At 40.1% G+C, this 21,544-nt stretch overlaps 1 protein-coding gene and 1 non-coding gene across 4 annotated transcripts in view; both read right to left on the bottom strand.

The window, feature by feature from the left end:
- The window catches only part of KITLG (KIT ligand), an 80,580-nt gene extending 67,183 nt beyond the window's left edge, over positions 1 to 13,397 (bottom strand). For all 3 annotated transcript variants that reach the window (XM_029954520.1, XM_029954521.1, XM_029954522.1), the window contains exon 1: positions 13,212 to 13,397. In XM_029954520.1, coding sequence (XP_029810380.1) covers positions 13,212 to 13,226 — 15 coding nt within the window. In that variant the 5' untranslated portion in view covers positions 13,227 to 13,397. The remainder of the gene's footprint in view (positions 1 to 13,211) is intronic.
- A 7,443-nt stretch (positions 13,398 to 20,840) lies between these two features.
- LOC115305783 lies at positions 20,841 to 20,957 on the bottom strand. The gene has a single exon (XR_003914983.1). It is a non-coding gene; the product is annotated as a U5 spliceosomal RNA (small nuclear RNA).
- Positions 20,958 to 21,544: the final 587 nt, after the last annotated feature.

Raw genomic sequence — 21,544 nt, 5'->3', positions numbered from 1 at the left:
ATTCTCTTTTGGGGTCTGATAATAATAGACTTGTACTTTTTTTTCCCTTAACATTTAAAAGAAATTCCCCTTCTTGGTTTCACAGTCTTGGTTTAAGTTTTTTTTTTTAGATCTATTATGAACTGAACCCAAAATCATACCATACATTTCTAGGTTGGTAGTTTAATCACTGAGGAAGTGATGGTAAAAGACTCAGTCAAGAAACCTCTAAAAATGCTCTTTAGATTATACAATGTCAGAAAACAGGAGCTGTTTTCTTTCACAAGTGCTTTGAACAAGTCAGCACTCCATCAAAAGGAACACAACAGTTTAATGTTCCCTCAAAGAATGGAATGCTTGTTTACCTGAAGTAACAGACTGATAAAAGTAACTTGCTTGATTGATACAAACTTACTTGAAGATTAATCTGGACAATCAAGTCTTCACACTCTAAACACAGTTACCTTCAAGAAAATAGAACCTGAATTCACAACAAAAACACTCCCAAATTGTTGATACCTACACACTTACTAAGTTTAGTACATGCAAGAAAAAAAAAAAAAGTTTTGAAAGCAAAAATACACTTTGCTTAAGAGCAGCTAGCATTTATTGCAGGTGCTGGTTCATTTAATCCTCACAACCACCTGAGGAATTAGACAGTATTATAAACCTCATTTTACAAACTAGAAAATCAGAGTATTAAGTGAGTTGAAGTCATCCTTCTAAAGAGGTGACTCCAGATCTAGGAATCTCCAAAGCTATCAATACATACTATACAGAAGGTTGTTTGAGGCTCACTTTGGAAGACATTAATACAAGCTTTTATATATTTAGAAAGTTTGAATTTTTTTAATCAGTCAAGGCTTAGAATAACATGACCTTAGACCCCTGAGTGGAACAACATGGTCTACAGCGCACTGCTCGATCACCTCTCTCCCTCTTATACAAACACACACACACACACACACACACACACACGCACACACGCACACACGCACACACGCACACATACAGCTTGTTAAGTAGCCAAGATGTATGTCAGCATCCTTAGTTACAAAGGAAATGTGGACCCTACGCCAGGCCCCTTACTAATCTCCATTTACCATTACACAATCCCATTTCCCATAATCACTCACAACCTCTGCTTTTTAACAACAGATTGTAAATTTTATAGCTATCACACAAATGGAACAGACCCACAGACTATACACTCTGGCATATATGGGATCTTTGCTGGTAAAATACAGCCCCAAAGATTAGAGATACCACTTACAAACATCCGTTCTGGATCAGCCAATTTCTATAGATTATCTCATTTAATCTTTGTATTCTTCCAATTGCATACTATTACCCATATTGACCCATTATACACATGAGAACATCAAAACCTAGAGAAAGAATGTTAACAATAACATTCTTGGTCATGGTGAATAACATGGCTAGGACTTGGGCCTCTTTCTAACCCCCAAATCCGTGCTCCTTCAAGTGTCTTTGAGGCCAATGAGTCAAGCACTTTTCACGAACATAATTCTGTGCTTAACCATGTAGCAGGAAAATATGTGTTCAGCCTGAAAATTACTTCTTAAAGTGTAGTGTAATTCTGTGAGTGACAATCACAACACACGTACACAACATACTGTTTCTCAGTTAAAAAAGAAGAGGGGAAAACAAGGAGAAGATGGGGGGGGAGGGAGGAGAGAGGAAGGAAGGGAAGAAAGCTGCTAAGTGTTCTTACTTCATTTTATGGAGAGGAAATTTCAGGCAAGAAAAGATTAAGCAGAGTTAAATAACTTGCCTAAGATCCTTGGCAAGCTAGAGTCAAGAACTGGAGGGAAGGCCTAGGTCTTCCAACACAAATGCTCTTTCCATTCACCCTGGACAAGTGGCTAGATTTCTGCTGATGCTGAAAAGGACTTCTCTTTCCTGACAGGGAAAAGTAGGAAGGAAGCCACTCACCATTTCAGGGGAAGGGCTCATTTTCTGTCCCTCTAGTTCCAAGCAAACCTTAGAAATGCAGGCTCTGGTTCCAGACTGGCTGGTTCATGAAGCAGCTGTACCTCGGATTAGCTCTGTGGCCTTGGGCACACGACAGAAAGAAGGAACTGCTCCTAGGTAAACTATCTTACGATTATAATTATGCACATTTAGCTCCTTTTCAGTGTTTGTTAAAGTAGGGAATGGAAAGAATCAAATTATTCAGGACCAAAGTGAGTCTGAAGCCAGAGTTTTCTGGATGGATTGCTTCAACTCTCCCTTTCATTCTGACAGTCGATACTTGGCAATTAGAGTCACTTTAAGAGAGAAGTAGCTAACAGCAAACATTTATTATTTCCAATGTGCCAGGCACTGGATTAAGGGCTTTTTGTGGATTTCATTTAATTTTCATCCCCACCTTTGGTAAATGTACTATCCGTCCCCCTGTTTGGCAGATGGGGAAACTGAGGCTCAAGATGATGTGCTGAGCCAACCAAAGCAGGCCATCTATTTGATGTCTGGTTCACCACACCTCTGTTCTGTTTCCTTCACCTGTACGCAAGTGATTTCCTAGTTAACACTTTCAATTCCAATAAAGTGTTGCTAAGTTACACGGTGATGCTGCCAATAAGGGTGTTATGACTTTCATTTAACAATCCTAACATCGATGCATAAAATAAATTTTTACTATTCTTGCACTTGGACAAAGAATGACAAAGCAAAGGTCACAACGTAAATGGCTGGTAGTTATAAAAGCCAGACATAAGCATAAGGGCATTATTATTAAATAGTTTTCTAATATCCTCACAGCCACTTAAAATTGTCTTCAAAAATAGCACGAAAGAAGGTCAGAGCAAATTGATTAACGTAATCCCTGAAGCATTATTGTTCCCTCAGGTAGTTTTTTTGAAACACAATTTTAAAATATTTTAAAATCTGCCCTCTGCCAAAAAGAAAACATTTTCTTTGAAAGACACCAAGTATTTGGCAGTACTTCTTAATTCTGTAAAGTAAAAGGCATTTTTACAGTTTCTAAGGGGACTCTCTTATAACAGATGAGGGATGTCTCTGATGGCTAAGGAGACAGAGGTGGGAGAGGCTGGTGGCCAGGCCGACGCTCTCTGACTTGTGGGAGTTCTGTTGCTCATCACAACTATTTACACTCCTGGGTGGTGGTACTAATGAGCTGGCTCAAAAACAGCAGGTCACTCATGCAGAAACTCATCCCTGCCTGCTCTCAGCCTTGCCCATATTAGATTAAAAGCCATCACTTACACACACACACACACACACACACACACACACACACACACACGCCAGCCCAAGTCCTCTGGACCACATGTAGACATTTAAGTAAATGTGTATATATATATATATATATATATATGTGTATGTGTGTGTGTGTGTATATATATATATATATATATGTGTGTGTATATGTATATATATATATACACTTAAAATACAGATGCATTCTACTGCAATGGTTAGGAGGAATCTAGTCTTTGGAATTAAACAGGCTTGGCTTGAAAACCAAGCTCTTCCACTTACTTGCATTTATCTCCTTTTAATCTTGGGCAAATTTTCTTAATCTCTCTGAACTTTAGTTTTTTTTTTTTTAATAAATATCGCCTTCTTAAAAAAATTTTTCCCTCAGAATCCAATGAGATCCACCTGTGCAGATTGTGGCTTGGTGCCTCATCAATGGTGCGTAATCGACACTAGTAACTTATTAACTAGTCTTATTTCCTTATTCATTTAGCTGCTCTCTCTTCTTAACCAGCTTGTCTTTTGGCCTATCTGACATAATTGTTTCCTTTCTCAGAAAGAGGAGAAAGGCAAAAGAGATAAAATTGAGGGGAAATTTTGCTGAATTTGCTAAGAGTATTTAAATGTTAAAGAAGGTAGATAATATATAAAGAAGGTAGTTAAGGCATTAATCTCTAAGGATTATTGTAATTCATTTATTCATGCAAGCCCTATTGCCAAAACCAGGTATTGCGAATAATGATTATTTCTTATAGCTTGTGGATCTGTTGTAATGTTATGTGATTCACTATTCCAGCAGAAAATGAGGATTATTTTAAGTTCAAGTCACTGTGCCCTTAGCCATTATTATCTCACTTAATCATTATATCAGTAGAAAAGTAGATATTTCTGTAGCCATTTTAAAGATCAACGAAGTAAAGTTCAGAGAGAAACACTAAAAGTCATATAAATAATAAGTGGCAGAACCAATAAGACATCTGAGCTATAACTCAATCCAACGTTTTCTATTTTCTTGCATGGTCTCCAGTTTGCGTTAGTAAATGATATTGCATATATACTGACAATTAATGCTGTAAATGGTGAACAGAGTAACCCTTCCAATCATCAAACACATGTGTTTGTATAACAGATTCAGTCTAGTTAAAATTTGCCTACTGTTTAAAAAAAAAAAAAAAAGCTTTTTAAAAATAGATTAGCACCTAACAACCTGAATCAGGTATCTATTCATTCCCCAACATCTGAAATGTATTTATCAAGCATCTAGTTTAAGCCACTCACCGAGGCCAACCAGAATCACAATTTTTTCTGTTGTCCAAATTAACATCACTGGCAGCTGTTTTAAACACCCGAATTGCAATTGTTTTCGGATTCAATGTTCCTATAACAGAATGTGCATCTTTGAGGTACTGAATTAGCCTCTCCAATGCACTGATTGTGCCAGCTAAATCTCTTAGGGTGTTAGTCTTGGCAATCAACTCTTGGGAGTTGGCAGAGAAAAGACCTTATCTTAATTTCCTCATCTGTGAAATGGGATTTGAAAAAAAACAAAAAAACAAAAAAAAAACCCAGTACCTACCTCCCAGAAGAAAAATTCTATGAATTAATTAATCTTGGATCAGTGTTCTACTAAGTGCCATTTTGGCATGATCTTAGTATCAGGGTGATTTGATTTTATAAAACAATGATGGAAGCTATTTAAAATGGCTACACATTTAAATGTCAAGCATTTGACACTTCGCTTTTTTTCCAAGCTGAATCATTTGTGTGTGACATTTGTACAGAAGTACAAACAGTGGTCAAATCAGTTTAGGATTTAAAAGTGTACTGAACTGTTCAGGAAAAAAAAAGATCCCAGTTTCAAATGGGGGAAGAAAAGTCTACTTTCTAAATGTTGTTAAGATATAGCACTATGGCCAAGGGCCATTATAAACAAACATGCACTTAAGTTTAAAACTGATTTTCCTGAGCAGAGGTTAAGAAATAAAAACTTTTAAAAATGAAAAAAACAAACCTGTTACAATTGTTGTGAAAACAAGGATTATAAAGCCCCTATTTTCTAGCACTGTGCTTTTCTACATAGAATTTATTTCATCTAATATTAAATACATTATGCTAATAACCTCCTATTCATTTTTCATGAATGTTTTTAGCTCCCCTTTTATAACCTTGGCGTTTCGGTGGTGCCCACTTTGGACCACCTGGAGGCTGAAAGCGAGCTACTCCCCTGTACTGTGATACTTTATCTAACAAGCAACAGAGTAGCATGTGTAGGTCCTCTGCATAATGGAACACATCAGAAATGTCTGGGCAGGGCCAGATAGAGCAGTTTTCTAAAATCACCAGAAGATTCCACTTAAAGCAATGACAGGAGGTTTTTAGTTGATCATCAAAAATGTAAGTCCCTAATGTGTGGACTATTTCTGAAGCGTTTAATTGTAGGTTTACACAGAACCATAAACAATGATGTGTGACTGCCAAGGTTTGTTTTGCAATCCTTGGGTTTTTGAGATCACATTAGAAACCATTTCATATGAAACCACTCCTCCCTCCCCCCATCTGAGGTTCTGCAGTGAATATAAATTTTGATAGTATTGACAAGACATCCCAGGAGAGGGTCAAGACCTTTATAACACGACCAGCTTTCTCTACAACACTCTTTTTGGAAATCAAGGTATCTGTGTGTTTTCACAAGGCAGTTGCTTAGAAAGGCACTGAGAAAAGGACCCCAAAGAAAACAGTGGAAAACTCAGCAGAAGAGGGACCCTCACAATAGACAGCTACTATTAAATTGTCATTCTATCAGTGCCCTGGTGTACTATCATTCAAACGTAAGCATTAAAAAGAAACAAGCCAATTAGGAGAGGAGTTTTGGTCCTGGAGTTTAGTCAAGGCACTTCAATGGAAAGGTCATTGGCTTCAGAGATTTTACATCAAGGTGAAAAAGAGGCGAAGCTTCTCGGCACCCACAGGGCTTTTGTTCAGAAGATAAACGTCTGCTCCTGAAAGAGCAACAGCATGTGTGTATGTAAGACAAACACAACGCTCCCCTCTGGGCTGTGCTCTTTCCTCCCAGCACCACGGGGGAGGCCCATTATGCAGTGGGGACACCCTTCATCAAAGGTGAAAAGAGACTGAGGCTTGCTCTTTCAAGGGAGCACTGACCAGTGGGTTTGCTCTTGCTCTCGCCTTTTACGCCCTTTTCCATGGGAGCAAGGCATTCTTTGCAAGGCAACTGCGGGGATTTTTGAGCTGCGGCCTATGCACCAGGAACACAGAAAAGGCACCCTAACTGATCCCAATAAGACCACATTCTCATCAGCAGTATTCAAAGCCTCAAGGAAACCTGTAAAGTCACGGGCTGAATTTCTGCATCCAGGTAACTGCTAGTTTTTAACTGTCCAGATCAATCCTCAATTTTGACTTTGTTTACGTGGGTAGCACACTTGACTCTGCAGGCATTTAGAGAAGAGCATTATCGTCATTGTCACGGCTCTATTTTCTGAGGAATCTACGGTGTCTTGCTGGAGGAGAGGTCCAACCGATCTTTGAATGAGGACACTATCAACAAGGAGAATTCATGGCAACAGTAAGAAAAAGGCAGACGGTTATGGCTTCGGGTTGCTAAGGAAAATCTACTGCTGGCTACTGGGCTTGCCCCAACTCTCAGCAGCTATCAGTCCTAGAGGAGAGCTAAGGAAAGGAGACAGGGGACAGGTGTTCCAGAGACTGAGAGCTGCAAAAAAGCAGGGACAAAGAGAGATCATGCAAGTGGCAAGTGTCATCTGGAGGAAAGGTGTCTTCCCTGAGGCAAAAGGGCTGTTCCCTGCTTTTTTTCAGCTTCTGTGCCTCCAGCTACAGACCCCTCCTCTTCATAATCTTCTCAGGATTAATTTGGGAGTTCAATGCACAGATACCACTACCACTCAGAGACTTGCCCATGACTTGCCCGTGACTTGCCTGTGACTTGCCCACGGCTTGCCCACGACTAAGACTCAGTGATGGGCACTGGGGCCAGCACAGAGCATTGGACCCATTCCTCTGATTCTGCCCACTAATGCTCCTTCCACTCCACTCCTTGCACACAGATGCTGGAGGCTGCAGAGGTGGCAAAAAGGACCAAATAAATACTGGGAAGCGTTCATTACCTTTTGTTAGTCGACCTCCTCTGGCGGTCTGACCTTGCCTTAGGACTCTTCTTCACTTGGAGAATTTAAAGATTAGAAGAGAGAAAGAACCTCTTCAACTAATATCTTTCTAGAGATTTTTAAAACAGGAAAAGTGTCAATACCATTATGATTATTATAGAGAAAGTGCATATGGTAGGTGAAATGGCTAAAAGTAGAACAGTCTATACTTAAATCTTCATTTCTCCCCATTGGCTGGTTCATACTCATCAACCAATGGTTCTAATTTGTATTCACACCAAACCAAAGCAATGGCTACATACACCTCAGAATCAAAGCTCAAATGTCATGGGTTCAAACCTTTATTTTACTAGTATCTTAGAAATAGAGAATTTTAGAACTAGAAGGCACTTAGAAATCACCTACTCCTGGACACCTGGGTGGCTCAGTCGATTAAGATTCTGACTCTTGTTTTCAGCTCAGGACTCAGGTCATCATCTCATGGTTCATGGGCCCCACATTCTGCTCTGCACTGACAGTGTGGAACCTCCTTGGGATTCTCAGTCTCTCCCTCTCTCTGCCCCTCCCCCGTTCATGCTATACTCTCAAAGATAAAAATAAACTTAAAAAAGATCACCGAGTCCTACTTCCTCACTTCACAGTTGAGGAAACCAAGGTTCAGAGAGATTAAAATACCTTCTCCAAATCATACAACTTGTATCTGGGCTAATAAAAGAACTCTATCCCCTAATATCCAAGTCAATGTGGCAGCCTAGAAACATAGTAAAATGTAGCCAAAAGAGAAAGAGAGCTACATAAAGAACAGTCTTTCTTTAGATGACACACATTGTGATTTTAAAAAAAGAACCACGAGGCCTAATTATAAGAAAATCGCCACCCTGGGCCCAACTCCGTTTTTTTCTGGACAGAAGAATATTGGTAGAGATGAAATAACAGTTTTCTCAAACTCCTGGCCCTTGTAAACAGTTTTTAGTATACCCATAATTAAGTGAAAAGGCAAAACATCTTGCTGCATCTACAAATTAGTAAGGCTACAGTCAACGGTTTCTATGAGACAAAGTCTACACAAAATAACTGGAAACAGTATTTATTATAAAAGCATCCTGGTGTTCCTTCCATTTGTTTCATAAATTGTTCTGACTACGCAGGTGACAAACACCAAAAAAGAGTCTCCTGCAGCTGCTCATGATTTATGTACTAGAAAACAAAGATAAAAGACCATTCCTCAGATTTATATCAAATCCTTTACACCCTAATTTACAAAAGGGAACATTAAGGTAATCTAGAAATGAAGAAAAAAAAAGTCTCACAAACTTGAATAGAAAAAAAAAAAAACCTCACTGCATGTTGCCTGGTAATGAATGCATGGCCTCCCTTAGGAGAGCCAAGTGCAGAACTCCAAGGATAGGAAGCTGACCAAGTATCTTCAGTCTACAGAAAATTCTCAGAATCATACCAGGGGAACTTAGGAAGCAAGTGTGTGGAAATATGGAAATGAATCAGATATGGTAATAATGTTCCCAGTTTCTATTTTTGTTTCCAATTCTAAATCTCTCATTCAGTTTTACCTTTAAAGAAAAAATTTTATTTTTTTTAATGTTTATTTACTTTTTAGAGAAAGAAGAGTAAGAGAAAGCATATTGGGGAGTGGGGTTAGGGACAGAGAGAGAGAGAGACACACACACACACACACACACACACACACACACACACACACACAGACAGACAGACAAAATCCGAAGCAGGCTCCAGCCTCTGAACTGTCAGCACAGAGCACAATGCTGGGCACAAACTCACAAACTAGGAGATCATGCCCTGAGCCGAAGTCAGACACTTTACTGACTGAGCCACCTAGGTGCCCCTCAAGAAAAATTTTAAAGAATTTAACATCTCTCATGCCATATATAGCCTTTGTTTCCACACATTCCTGAGGCGTATTAATTACGTTCTATAAAAAGATAACCACCTATAATGGGAGGCACTGAATCCACAGACCCAGGTATATAAAAATTTGGTCAATTTGCTTTCTTGGGCAAGCATCATAGAGCTGCAATCGCCAGTTGTTCTTTGGCTTGTAAGTTGCCAGCAAGGCATCTCTATCCTGGGGGACAATAAATTCTGACTGTAACTACAGTAAGCCACAGCACGGGGATAAAGACTTACATAAAATTCTGTTTAGTCCTTAATCATCATGAGAAGAACCTTTATAACCAGCTTATCATCATACGGATGATACATGCATATAAAACGGAAATCCTAAGAAGTTTAACCAAACAGAAATTAGAGTTTAAGTCTTCAAAAGCAAGAGCCTAGGATCTTTCCATTATAGTTTAGGCACTCCCCAGACATGGATGGAGAAGGCACATGCAGTGGGGTTCAATGCAAGAAACTATCCTCCAATATTCAGACTAGCTATTTGGGGAGGGATTTTTTTTTCAATGTTATTTATGGTGATGGAAGAATTTCAATCGCTTATCATTAAAGAAAAAATGTGATTCACAATTGCTATCTTCAAATCAGTAGTAAGACATAAAATTTGGCAATTTTAATTGGTTTGGCTCAGGCTTTCAGATTTCCATATGGTTACTTTCCTTGTTTTATATTAAATGTAATTGACTTAGCACTTGACTTTTAAAGTCTTGGCAGAATGTATCAATTATATAAATTAGAATTATTCAAAGCACGTGATCCAAATTGAGTGATTTTAAGGACAAATTTTAAAAATGCTCTTTTCATAAATGTTATATTCTATAAACTTGCATTATCACCCAGATGACAAACTTCATAAAGACAAAAGAGGATTATTTTCTTTAGAACAACATAAGCTAACAAGCATTCTATTTGTTTCTTTTCAAGAACTAACGTGCGCCTAAAATGGCCTTTCTACACTGTCTGCAAAATGAATTTTTCCTATCTTAGTATTTCTAAAACTGACAGCAGTCATGAAAACTCTCACAAACCGTTTCAAAACTAAAATGCAAGTACAACATCGATAAACATGGCACCAGGCCCGTTAAACTGACAGCACTTTTCTAATTGGTCTTGCCAAATATGCTGCACAATTGTTATTTAATATACCAAGTATATCAGAGCATTACATTGAAAAAAATGATTACATGTTGAAACAGATGTTCTTTCCAAGCTAGAGCCACAATTCTCTTCAGAAACTGCAAAACCCCACAATATAAAACACAATCAGAAATATGAATAATGCAAACTGCATTCATTCCTATAGGCTCCTAAGGACTATTGCCCATGTAATTATTTTCCAAAACTAAAGTCTATCATACATGCTAAGTAAATGAGTCTTATCAAACCCCAAGTGGTTGGTGATGGAATTTCCACACTTATTTGGCTTGAGTGAAAAGCCAGAATGCCTGGTGTCCCTGGGATTCTTGAAGAGCTTATAATTCAAGGTAAAATTATGACAATTTATAAAATTTCATTTTAGATCTTGGGTAATGGAAACGTATGGAACCATTTGCCTTATAACAGAACTCTGCCATCTTTATAAATGATTATTTAAACTGCTGAGCTTTAATAGATATGCCCCCCTGGCAAGAGAACATTAGATGTAGAACAAATGACCTTACTTATTAACGTCTAATTTCCTTATGCTATTCTCCATCCACATACAGTTGCACAGAAAACTGCTAACTTTTGGATTAGGAAATTTACAAATAGGAAGGAGGATCTAATCCCCCCCTACCCCATGTCCACGGATTATTTTATCGATTTCCTACTATTTCCAAGTGTCTTCTTTTTCAGTGGCAAGAATGTGGAACTGCTAGAAGTATCCTTAAAGGAAACCTTGAAGGTCATTAGATCCCAGGCAATGAATGCCTTCATTCAACAAAGGGCACTGCCCTCCTTTGCCTGCAAACCCTTTAACATCAGCAAGATCCCCGGAGGGCTTGCACTTTAACTTGGTTGGAGCAGGTCACATTTCTAAAATATTTAGCTGTCTCAAATGTCCCTGGTCGGCAGCACAGTCACTAACGCCAAAGCGTTTCAGGCTAGATCGCCCTCTTTCTAGTTTTCAATGGAATTATTCCATGTAATCCGATTTACACAGCCATTTAATCAAAGTGAGAAAGGAGATTACAGAGCTCACGTTTGTTTTGCAAAGCAAGGGTGCAAGGATCATCAATCCTGACTCTCAAAGTGACAGGATAGTACATCGTCTCCCTTTGGAGTGTTGGTCATTAACCTGATCTGTCTCCAGTGTTCTTGTTTAAATAAGAAAGTTTAGGCTTTTTTTCTTTTCCTTTCTGAACTAGAAGATAGCGGTTTCTGCACCAGATCCTAGCACTACTACTCACCTGAGGAGATGCTACTATTATCAAGAAATCGGCCCCCCCCGCCCTTATTATTCCACAACGCAGAAGGTTTGTACAAGTCAAATAATTACATTAAAACGTTTATTTTGTCGCCAGTCTTTAACCTTTGCATTTCAACATCACAGTGTAGCAGCGTTCAATGCTCTGCCTATGAACCTGCTTGCCCGAGGACCGTGCTCTGCTTAGTCTTGGGAGGCTGCCCTCAGACTGCACGAATCTTCGTTCTGCCAGGTAGCGTCCCTTCCCCTGACCTTTCCACACCTGTGCACTGAGCTCGATTCTTCCTACTTCCTTCTGAATGTGTACATTTCCCAGGCCTACATATCGATCTAAAGTAGGATACAAAGCAACTCATTCAAGAACGCATTTTCAGCTCACGGATGCCTTCATTCTAAACTGACGATCTGGACAAATTCTCAATTTCCTTTTCCCCCCACCACTTCCACCCCTTGGACACATTTCAGGTACTGCAGTCTGAGAGATCCTCTTGGGGGTGAAAGGGCAGTTTTACCCAACTCGCGGCAGTTACGCAGAGAGATTCCTAAAGGGGAGAAGTGAGAAGAGGTAAGAACTGCAACGGAGAAGGAACTGTGGGTGGGAGCACCGTGGCCGCCCTTTCCAAACTACAAGCCAGATAGCTGCTTCAAGGGGGGAAAAAAGCAGTCTAATTGTACCCCTGGGCGGTGCTTTACCCACAATGTTTATGCATAGTGCACAATTTAGCAGCACTGGGAATTACCTCAATAACTATCATTAGAGGTGCCTATTAAAAAAAAAAAACAAACAAAACAAAACAAAAAAACCCTTCTCTTCTGTAATGGAAGAAGGTGGTGCAGTGTGGTGGTATTACCCCATCTGTGGCTCACTGGAAACTCATCCAGAGCCGCAAACCTGGCAAATGCCTCGCAGAACTAAGTTTCCCGGGCGGGCCGGGCAGGTTCTCCGCCCGGCGGAGCGCAGCTGCTACGGAGCTCGGGCTGGCTTCGCTCCCGCGGCGGTCCCCGAGTCCGCATGAGCCCCACGCCCACCTGGGGGGTGGGGGGGCTGCACGAAAACCTGGGTTCGAGAGCGAGCGTGGTGCCCTGGGAGCGGTTTTGCAACTTTCCGGAGTCCAGGGCAAAACATCTCCCGTGCAAAGAAATGCCTTCTCGTGAAGGCATTAACACTTAAAACAAAAAAACCCCAGCTTTCCAGCCAAAGAGAAGATCCTTCCATGTTACAGGAACTGCGGTTCCCCACTGACAGCTCCAAACTTAACGGCTGCAGCTCCAAACTTGACACCAGCTAGCTCTCTCTCAACGCTCCCACTCCTTTCTCTCTGGCTCACCCGACTACGGCGTTTCGGACGCGCACGCCACGCCCGCCTCCCTCGCACCCTCCTGCCTCGTCCGGCGGGCACAGCCCCACTCGCGCCGGCAGCCTGTGCCGAGACGAGCCGGCCGCCCGCGGGCTCCGGGCGCGATATCCTGGGAGAGCCGGCGAGCTCCCGGCGCGCCCTACTCACTTGTGTCTTCTTCATAAGGAAAGGCAGCGCTGTGATCCAGTCCAGGCAGCGGTGTGGCGACTCCGTTTAGATGTTCTGGAGCTCCAGCATATTGCACGAGCAGCGGCTGCAGATAGTCCACGCATTGGGTAGCCCGAGCGCAGCGCCCTCTCCACGGCCCTTGCTTCCCGTGGCGCTCCCGGTCCCGGCACAAGGCGGCGAGTGAAGCCCTGGCCCGCGCGCCGCCAGCACTTTTATACAGGTCCCTCCCGCCTGCTCCGGACACGCCTCCTTCCCTTCCGGAGCCCCAGGGAAGCAGGACGGGGCTGGGGCAAGGCGGGGAGACCCGGGAGGGCTGCCGGAGCGCCGCGAACGCCGCTCAAAGTTGAACAGATCAGGCCGAGCGCTTCCCCGGGCCTGGCAGCCGCGGGCGCACACCGAAGCGAAGCCGCGAGGGCGCTTCCCTCGTCAAGCTTAACGACGTGCAGCCGCCGCTCGCGCCGCGTGCCTGGCGCCGCGAGTCCCAGCTCGGCCTCTCAGCCACGCGGGGCTCACCTGGCACCGCCCGGGGATCGGCGCGCGCTGGCTAGCGCGGGGAGCTCCTCCTTTTACACTGGGGCGGTTCTCGGGGAGTTCGTTGGGTGCCTAGCAAAGAATTCACCCCGCCCCGCTTTAGGGGAAAAAAAAAAAAAAGCTTAATTGGGATCTGAAGTTAGGCCATTGGCTTACCGCCCCCCCCCCCGTTTAACAGTTTCTTCAGTGAATGAATGAATATTTATAATTAAAAAAAAATTGTTGACTCAGGGTTAAGTATTAAGGGAGATGCTATTTTCAGGGTGGTTTGCTACTGTTTCTTTAGAAATCAAAAAATAAATACACATTAAAAAAAGAAATTCACATTAAAAGAGAAAATATAGATTATTAAATGTACAGATTGCTAACAGCAAGTGTTTGAAAAGCTGTACTTTTTTGAAAGCTGTTAGAGAAACTTTTGAAATCGTAAAGATAATGCAAAAACAGTGATAATAGCTAACACCATTATGTAATGCACTTAATTACATACCGGGTGCCGCGCTAAGGAGTTTTTGGTAGATTATCTTGTTAAATCTTTTCTCAAACCCATTGTGTAGGTCCTGTCATTTTTATTCCCATTTTATGGATGACGAAACAGAGGCTTAGATAGGTCAATTTTCCCAAACCACATCTAGTAAATGGTACCGGTTAATTGGAATCCAGAGCCCTCTGGCTATATGGCCCTTAAGAAAATACTTACAAGTATTTTATTGGCTCTCCAAAACCCTTTATATTTGTTCTTTAATTTCTTTTTAGAATTTTATTAATTTTTTAAAAGAAAATGGTAACCTGACCTAACATCAATAACATCAATAGTTTTTTGGAACAAGAATAATGTATAAATTTAGGAATTAGGTATTTTAATGAGAGGATTCCAAATTTGCATTAATTAGTTCAGTATATCTTTGTTAAAAAATGAATATGCCAAACTTATAACCATGAGAAATCAGGAAACTAGGTAAAATTGAGGCTCGCAAGGCTCCTGGGTGGTTGAGTCCATTTAGCTGACTGATGGCTCAGGTCACGATCTCCCAGTTTGCAAGTTGGAGCCTGGCTTCAGGTTCTGTGCTGACAAATCAGAGCCTGGAGCCTGCTTCAGACTCTGTGTCTCTCTCTCTCTCTCTCTCTCTCTCTCTCTCTCTCTGCCCCTCCCCCACTCACTCTCTGTCTCTCTCTCTCAAAAATAAATAAACATTAACAATTTTTTTTTAAAAATTGAGGCTCACTGTGTTAGTTTTCTATGGATGATGTAACAACCACAAATTTAATGGCTTGAAGTAACACAAATTTACTATCTTACATAAGGTCAGAAGTCCAAGATGGATTTCACTGGGCTAAGTATTGGCAGTGTTGCATTCCTTATAGAAGCTCTAGGAGATAAGGTCCTGTCTTACTTTTTTTTTTGGCTTCTAGAAGCTGTCCACATCCTTTGGCTCAAAGCCTTCATCTTCATCAGTAAAAGTGAGTTGAGTTCTCACATCAAACCATTCTGACTTTCCCTTTGGACTCCCTTTTCTACTTCCAAAGACTTTACATGTATATTATATCCACCTAAATAATCTAGGAAAATCTGCCTATCTTAAAGGTAGTTGATTAACAACATTAATTCTATTTGCTATGTTAATTCCCCTTTGCCATGTAATATATGCACAAATTCCAGGGATTAGGATTTGACATCTTTGGGGGGGTCATTATTAAGACTACTGCATTCATTTAATAGCAAACAAGTCTGGGGACTGGAAAATGTGAACTTGGTATGTCATTTTGCAGCCTTCAGCAAGTGCTTTGCTCCACATGGCTGGAGTGCCCACTGAGAAGACTACTTACCCCACTGTAGTTATGAAAGTAAATGTTTGATAAAAAAAAAAAAAAAGGACTGCAAGAAAAGTTCACAGTATTAAATGATTGTTTTTACTTTCAATCAGAATAATGCTGCAAATCATTTTAAGCTGAAGCGGAAAGAAGCCTAAAAACAGAAGTATGAAGGTATTAGAAAATCATTTAATTGTCGACTCCTCCCTGGTAATCCCAGTCTTAATAACCAGCCCTTCGGGGTGATTCTGGTATGCCAAAAAATCTTCCAAACACTTGCATCCATATTATGCCTAAAGGATCTACACTCCTGAAATGTACTGGTACACTCTAGGGGAAATGAGTATGAGCAAGGTTGTTTCAGATTCTGCTGCAGGCTCTATGACCTTGCCTCAAATCATAGGTATAACAGTGTGACATGCATAACTATAAAGGTTCCCAGGATGGAACACAGATTAGTATTTTTATTTTATCAGAGGAGTATGAATCATTTATGTATACATAATATGTATATATAAAATGTATACATTTTAAATGTATATGTATATAATACACATATATCACATCAAACAGATGATTTCAAGTAGTTTCTTAGAAAATAATGTGAAGGGTCAATTTAAAGACAGTTTAATGTATAATACTGAATAAATAATAGCTAGTACTAAAGGAAGGTGTATGTGACAAAAATCATGATGTTGGTAGAATTACAAAAGCTCAGTAAACATCAATCTAAGCATACTAATTTTATGAAATCAATAGGAAGAAAAGGCCAATAAATTAGACCAGGTTTAAAGAACCCAGGGGGTAAAACTCTCAGAAATTCAGGTCAATTTTTTTTATTCAACCAAGTCACTCATCTCAGTACTCAATATATTCATCCCCTACAGTGTATACTCTTACCCGCTCTCTCCCCGCCTCCTTCCCTTCTTTTCCCTCCATTCTGCCTCCTCCTCCCACCTGTACAGCTCAGTCAATGGCCCTAGCTACATTAATATTATCACTGACTTTCTTATCCATAACTGTATCTTTTGTTTCCTTCATATTGCTGCACCACAGTTTTGCTGTAAAATCATGTTATCTGGAATCAGGTCAAGAGAATAAAAAAGCATGTATCAAAGATATTAGAAAGAGCTCATACGCAATTTGCAGGTTCTCCAGCAAGCTCATGAGGTAGTCCAAAGTGGGCCAGAAAGACTGAGGTCTTCGAGGTGGAACTTTGGAGGAGACACAGACCAGTATCCAGTCCCTCAGCAGAAGAAAACCAGGAGCAACTTAAAAATGAACAAGAGGTAGGGCTATGCCCCAAGTGGAAAAGGAGACACGGGGAATAATTTCTTGTAGAAATAGTAGCCTCCCATTATAGGGTTTAGGGAGTTCAACATTTGGAACATTGGGAAGAAAGTCTCTCCATGATTGTTGCATCTATGCTCACACTCTTTCAGTGCTACTTTCTCCTTCATGCTGTTTCTGATTAATTGTTGGAAAGAGTTTTTGATTTTGAGCTTAACATTTGTTGTTGTTAAGAAACAAGTTTCATTTTGCAAGTAAGTCTTGTAAGCCTTGTCTCATGCACGTGAAACATCTCTTGTTCATTCACCATTTTGTGACTGCTCTGTTAGACACACATGTTATTTTCAGAACCTTTCTTTAAAAAAATGGCACCCGAACTAAAACTGTTTTTGTCTGACCAGACCAGAGGGTTGCCATCCATTCCCATCTTTGGGGGAGGTGGAAATGGAAAAGGATTAGAACTGCTCTTTGATCATGCAACTTCCCCTGCTGAAACCTCTTTGGTGGCTTGCCATTACTCTTAGATAAAGCAGTAAATACCTTAGCAAAGACTTCATAGCTTCCAGGGTTTGGCCCCTGGCTGCCCCTCCAAAGTCCATTCATTTTGTGCTCCTCTGCTCCAGAGGCAAGGGCCTTCGTTCTGTTCCTCATAGTTCCTTCCCATTTCAGAGCCTCTGCAATATCTCCTTCCTTTGACTCCACTTGCATTGCTTTGCTCAACCCTTTCCTCTTTGCCTAAATAACTTCTAATTTTCATTAGATCTCAGTTCAATATTCTCTACATTTTCTTCTTTAGGCAGGCTTTCCCTAACTTCTGATTCAGTCAACTCTGCTTTCATTATAAACTCAAGTGTGAATTTCTTCTCTTTTGCAGCACTTACAAAGCAGCTGCAGTTTAACCCTTTGTCTGTGTGATTATTTGATTAATGTCACTATGACTGTCCTCACTCATTATTTTATCTTCAATGTCATATATAGTGAGCAGAACATAGGAATCGCTTGATACTGATCTAATTAAGTTACTGATGCCAGGCCCTTTGCTTATGTCACTAACTTCTCACAACAATCATCTAAGGGAGATCATTTTTCTATTTGATAAATAAGGAAACTGAGGACCAACAAAATAGAGTAGTTTCTTAAAAGGTCCCTCCCAGAGGCACCTGGGTGGTTCATTTGGTTAAGCGCCCGACTTCGGCTCAGGTCATGATTTCACAGTTTGTGAGTTCGAGTCCCATGTCAGGCTCTGTGCTGACAGCATGGAGCCTGGAACCTGCTTCAGATTCTGTCTCCTTCTCTCGGCCTCTCCCCTGCTTTCATTCTCTCTCTCTCTCTCTCTCTCTCTTTCAAAAATAAATAAATAAGCAGTAAAAAAAAAAAGCCATTCCTCTTTTATGTAGTGTCACCATAAGTTAAAAAAAAAAAAGTCCCTTAATCAGTAGAGTAGAAAACATATTGATCTAATGAATCCAGGCATATGGACTACAGTAAGCATGTTTTATCTGCTCAGCACTCTTTGCTTTTCTTCTGCTACCAGCACCCTACTTTCTTTTGTAGAATTCACATGGATTCCATGTCTTTCCAGACAGATTGTATTTCACAAGGCTCTGTTTCCCCCAGCTGCAGCCCCACTCTAGGGGTCAGTTTAGGATCTAGGCCTGTCCAATCCCCATATTGGTGAGGTAGGGGTACGTCACCTAAGGTGGACCAATCAGAATCTACTATGGGACTTATCTGCTAAAGTTAATTGAAAAGATCACCTCATTCCTGTGGAGTTGCCAAGCTACAAAAGTGTAAATCCTCCTTTATCCTGATAGGTGTGTGATTTCACCAGCTCTAAAAATGATGAAAAACATCAGATTGTGTTGTATTCTTTGAGTAACCCATATTTTTGAGTATTCAGGGAATATCAACAAACCCATTTGTTTAGGGTTTTTTTTTGGGGGGGTTATAAATAAAGATAATCAAATATTGCCAAAGATACTAAATACTTAAATTACTGGTAGGTGGCCTTCATTTTCCCTATATATTATGCCTAATAATGAATCACAGGTCCAATTTAAAAATTAACAGTAGGGGCGCCTGGGTGGCTCAGTTGGTTGAGCATTCGGCTTCGGTTCAGGTCATGATATCCCAGTTCACGGGTTCGAGCCTTGCGTCGGGCTCTGTACTGATAGCTAGCTCAGAGCCTGGAGCCTGCTTCGGATTCTGTGTCTTCCCCCCCTCAACCCTCCCCTGCTCGCACTCTCTCTGTCTCTCAAAAAAACAAACAAACAAAATTAACAGTAAATAATTACATTTCTGGAAAAAAGTTGAGCCTGGGTAAAACCAAATCAAAGGGATGTTTAAAAAAAAAGTGTTTAAACTTTTGAGGCACCTGGGTGGCTCAATTTGTTAAATGTTCTACTTTGGCTCAGGTCATGATCTTGCAGTTCATGGGTTCAGGCCCAGAGTCAGGCTCTGTGCTGACAGCTCAGAGCCTGGAGCCTGCTTCAGATTCTGTGTCTCCCTCTCTCTTTGCTACTCCCTCATTCACACTCTGTCTCTCTCTCTCTCTCTCTCTCTCTCTCTCTGTCTCTCAAACAATGAATAAAACATTAAAAAAATGTTTAAACTCTTGTGCCAATTCTAGAAATGTTCATAATGTTAACTCAGAATGTTCTGTTTAATATCAATAAAAATTGATCACATATTAAATGGTGTTTTAAATGGACAAAATAAAAGAATTAGTGTTTCATGGAGATAATTATAATAAAGATAGATCATTTTACTCTACATTTATCAAGTAATCCATAAGGTAGTAACCATTATGATCCAAGGAAAATTTGAGATTATCAAGAAATTCTTTTCTTATCATTATTTTTTTATTTTGAGAGAGAGAGAATGTGAGCAGGGGAGGGACGGAGAGAGGGAGAGAGAGAATCCCAAGCAGGCTCTGTGTTGTCAGCACAGAGCCTGGTGTGGGGCTTGAACCCACAAACCATGAGATCATGACCTGAGCTGAATTAAGAGTCTAATGCTTAACTTACTAAACCACCCAGGCACCCCAAGAAATTCTACAGGAATAAACTTATTCAAACATTCAGGTAGGAATATGACAGGAAAGAAATCCAACGGATCTTAGAGTAGGAATTTCCTGGCATATTTAAAACTATTAGTTTAATTTTTTAGAAATAACTCATATCATTTATTCATGTGTATTATTCATTAATCAATTTGGCAAATATTTTTGAATACCTCCAATAACTAATAATTTTATTTAAAACATATTATCCATCTCTGTTATACATTTAATAGTCTTAAACTATTTCAGCAGATCCACCAATGGTCCTGCTTTCTTTGTTTATTCCAGTCCATTTCAAAGTCACTGCCGACATTTCAGAAGCATCTGTAATAATCTGGTCACATCACCTCACTGTCTATAGATGTTTTTTGATTCTTGGCACCTAGAGAGTGAAATCCAAAGTTCCTCATAATTTGGCCACAATCTTTAGCTCCCTAGACTCATCTATTGTACCAGCCACTTCTGTCCAACTAATCAAGTTGGACTTAATATTTTCTCTTTGAAAATATTTTGTTTTGTTCTATTCTTCGTATTATTCCTTGATCATGGAGTAGTTTTTTTTCTATTTTCTGCCTGAAATCTCCTTTCCGTCATTCAAACCCTGGTTCAAATAACACTTCCTCTTTGAAGCAGAGTATCTGTTCATTTTTTATAACCTTAAATAGGTTTACAATTAGTGGCAAAATTAATTTGTAATACATGAGTCCTCACCCAGTGAAGGGGAAAAGGATATTGGTCACAATGTGATGAGTAAAAGAATAAAGTGAGCTGTGGGAATTTGATGGGAACATCCTTGAGAGAGAATATAAAATAGGGCTTGATAAAAGTTAACAATGTCCTCATGTCATTACATTGGCTACTAAACGTTTAACAAATACTTTTTGACTCAAAACTTATTTATTTATTTTTTTTTCAGCCTTGGCCAGAGCAAGGCTCCAAAAAATTAGTTAAAGACTCAGAATTGTTCCTCTCCACGGAAATCTTTAGTAAAAGGTGAAAGATTTATGCGAGCTAAAGAGAAACCAGAGTATATCAAAGTTTATTTTTTAATAAAAGACAAAAAAAAATTTCAATTAACTTATATCAACATTTTGCTGGTCTTTTTCTAATTCTTAGAGATTACAGAAGCTGTTATTTCATGAACATGTAGTTTTTAAAACTATAAGACAATTTTGACAAATATAGTTTACACAGTTAATCTATAGATGAAGAAACTGAGGCCACAAAAGCCTAACTTGAATGAGAGGTAGGATCCATAATTCCAGAACTGACTTATGACACACCATGGCTAGTCCAAAAGCACAACTTCTAAGGAATCAAGATCAAAGAGTAAATATTTCACCCTTGTTTATAGTAAACAGTGATTTATTATCAGGCTGCCTGTTGGCTCAGTTGGTAAGCATCTGATTCTTGTTTTCCGCTCAGGTCATGATCTCATGGTTCATGAGTTCAAGCCCCGTTTCAGGCTCTAAACAGTGGGGTCTGCACTTGGGATTCGTTCTTTCTCTCTCTCTCTCGCTCTCTTTTTCTCTGTGTCTCTCCCCTGTTCATGCTCTCTCTCAAAATAAATAATCTTTAAAATATGTAAAAAGTGATTTATTATATTTTGAAAAGTGAT

Source organism: Suricata suricatta, chromosome 10 (genome assembly GCF_006229205.1).
Source record: "Suricata suricatta isolate VVHF042 chromosome 10, meerkat_22Aug2017_6uvM2_HiC, whole genome shotgun sequence".
NCBI classification, from domain to species: domain Eukaryota; kingdom Metazoa; phylum Chordata; class Mammalia; order Carnivora; family Herpestidae; genus Suricata; species Suricata suricatta.
Note: the sequence above shows the minus strand (reverse complement) of the source record. Positions and strands in the feature narration are given on the sequence as shown.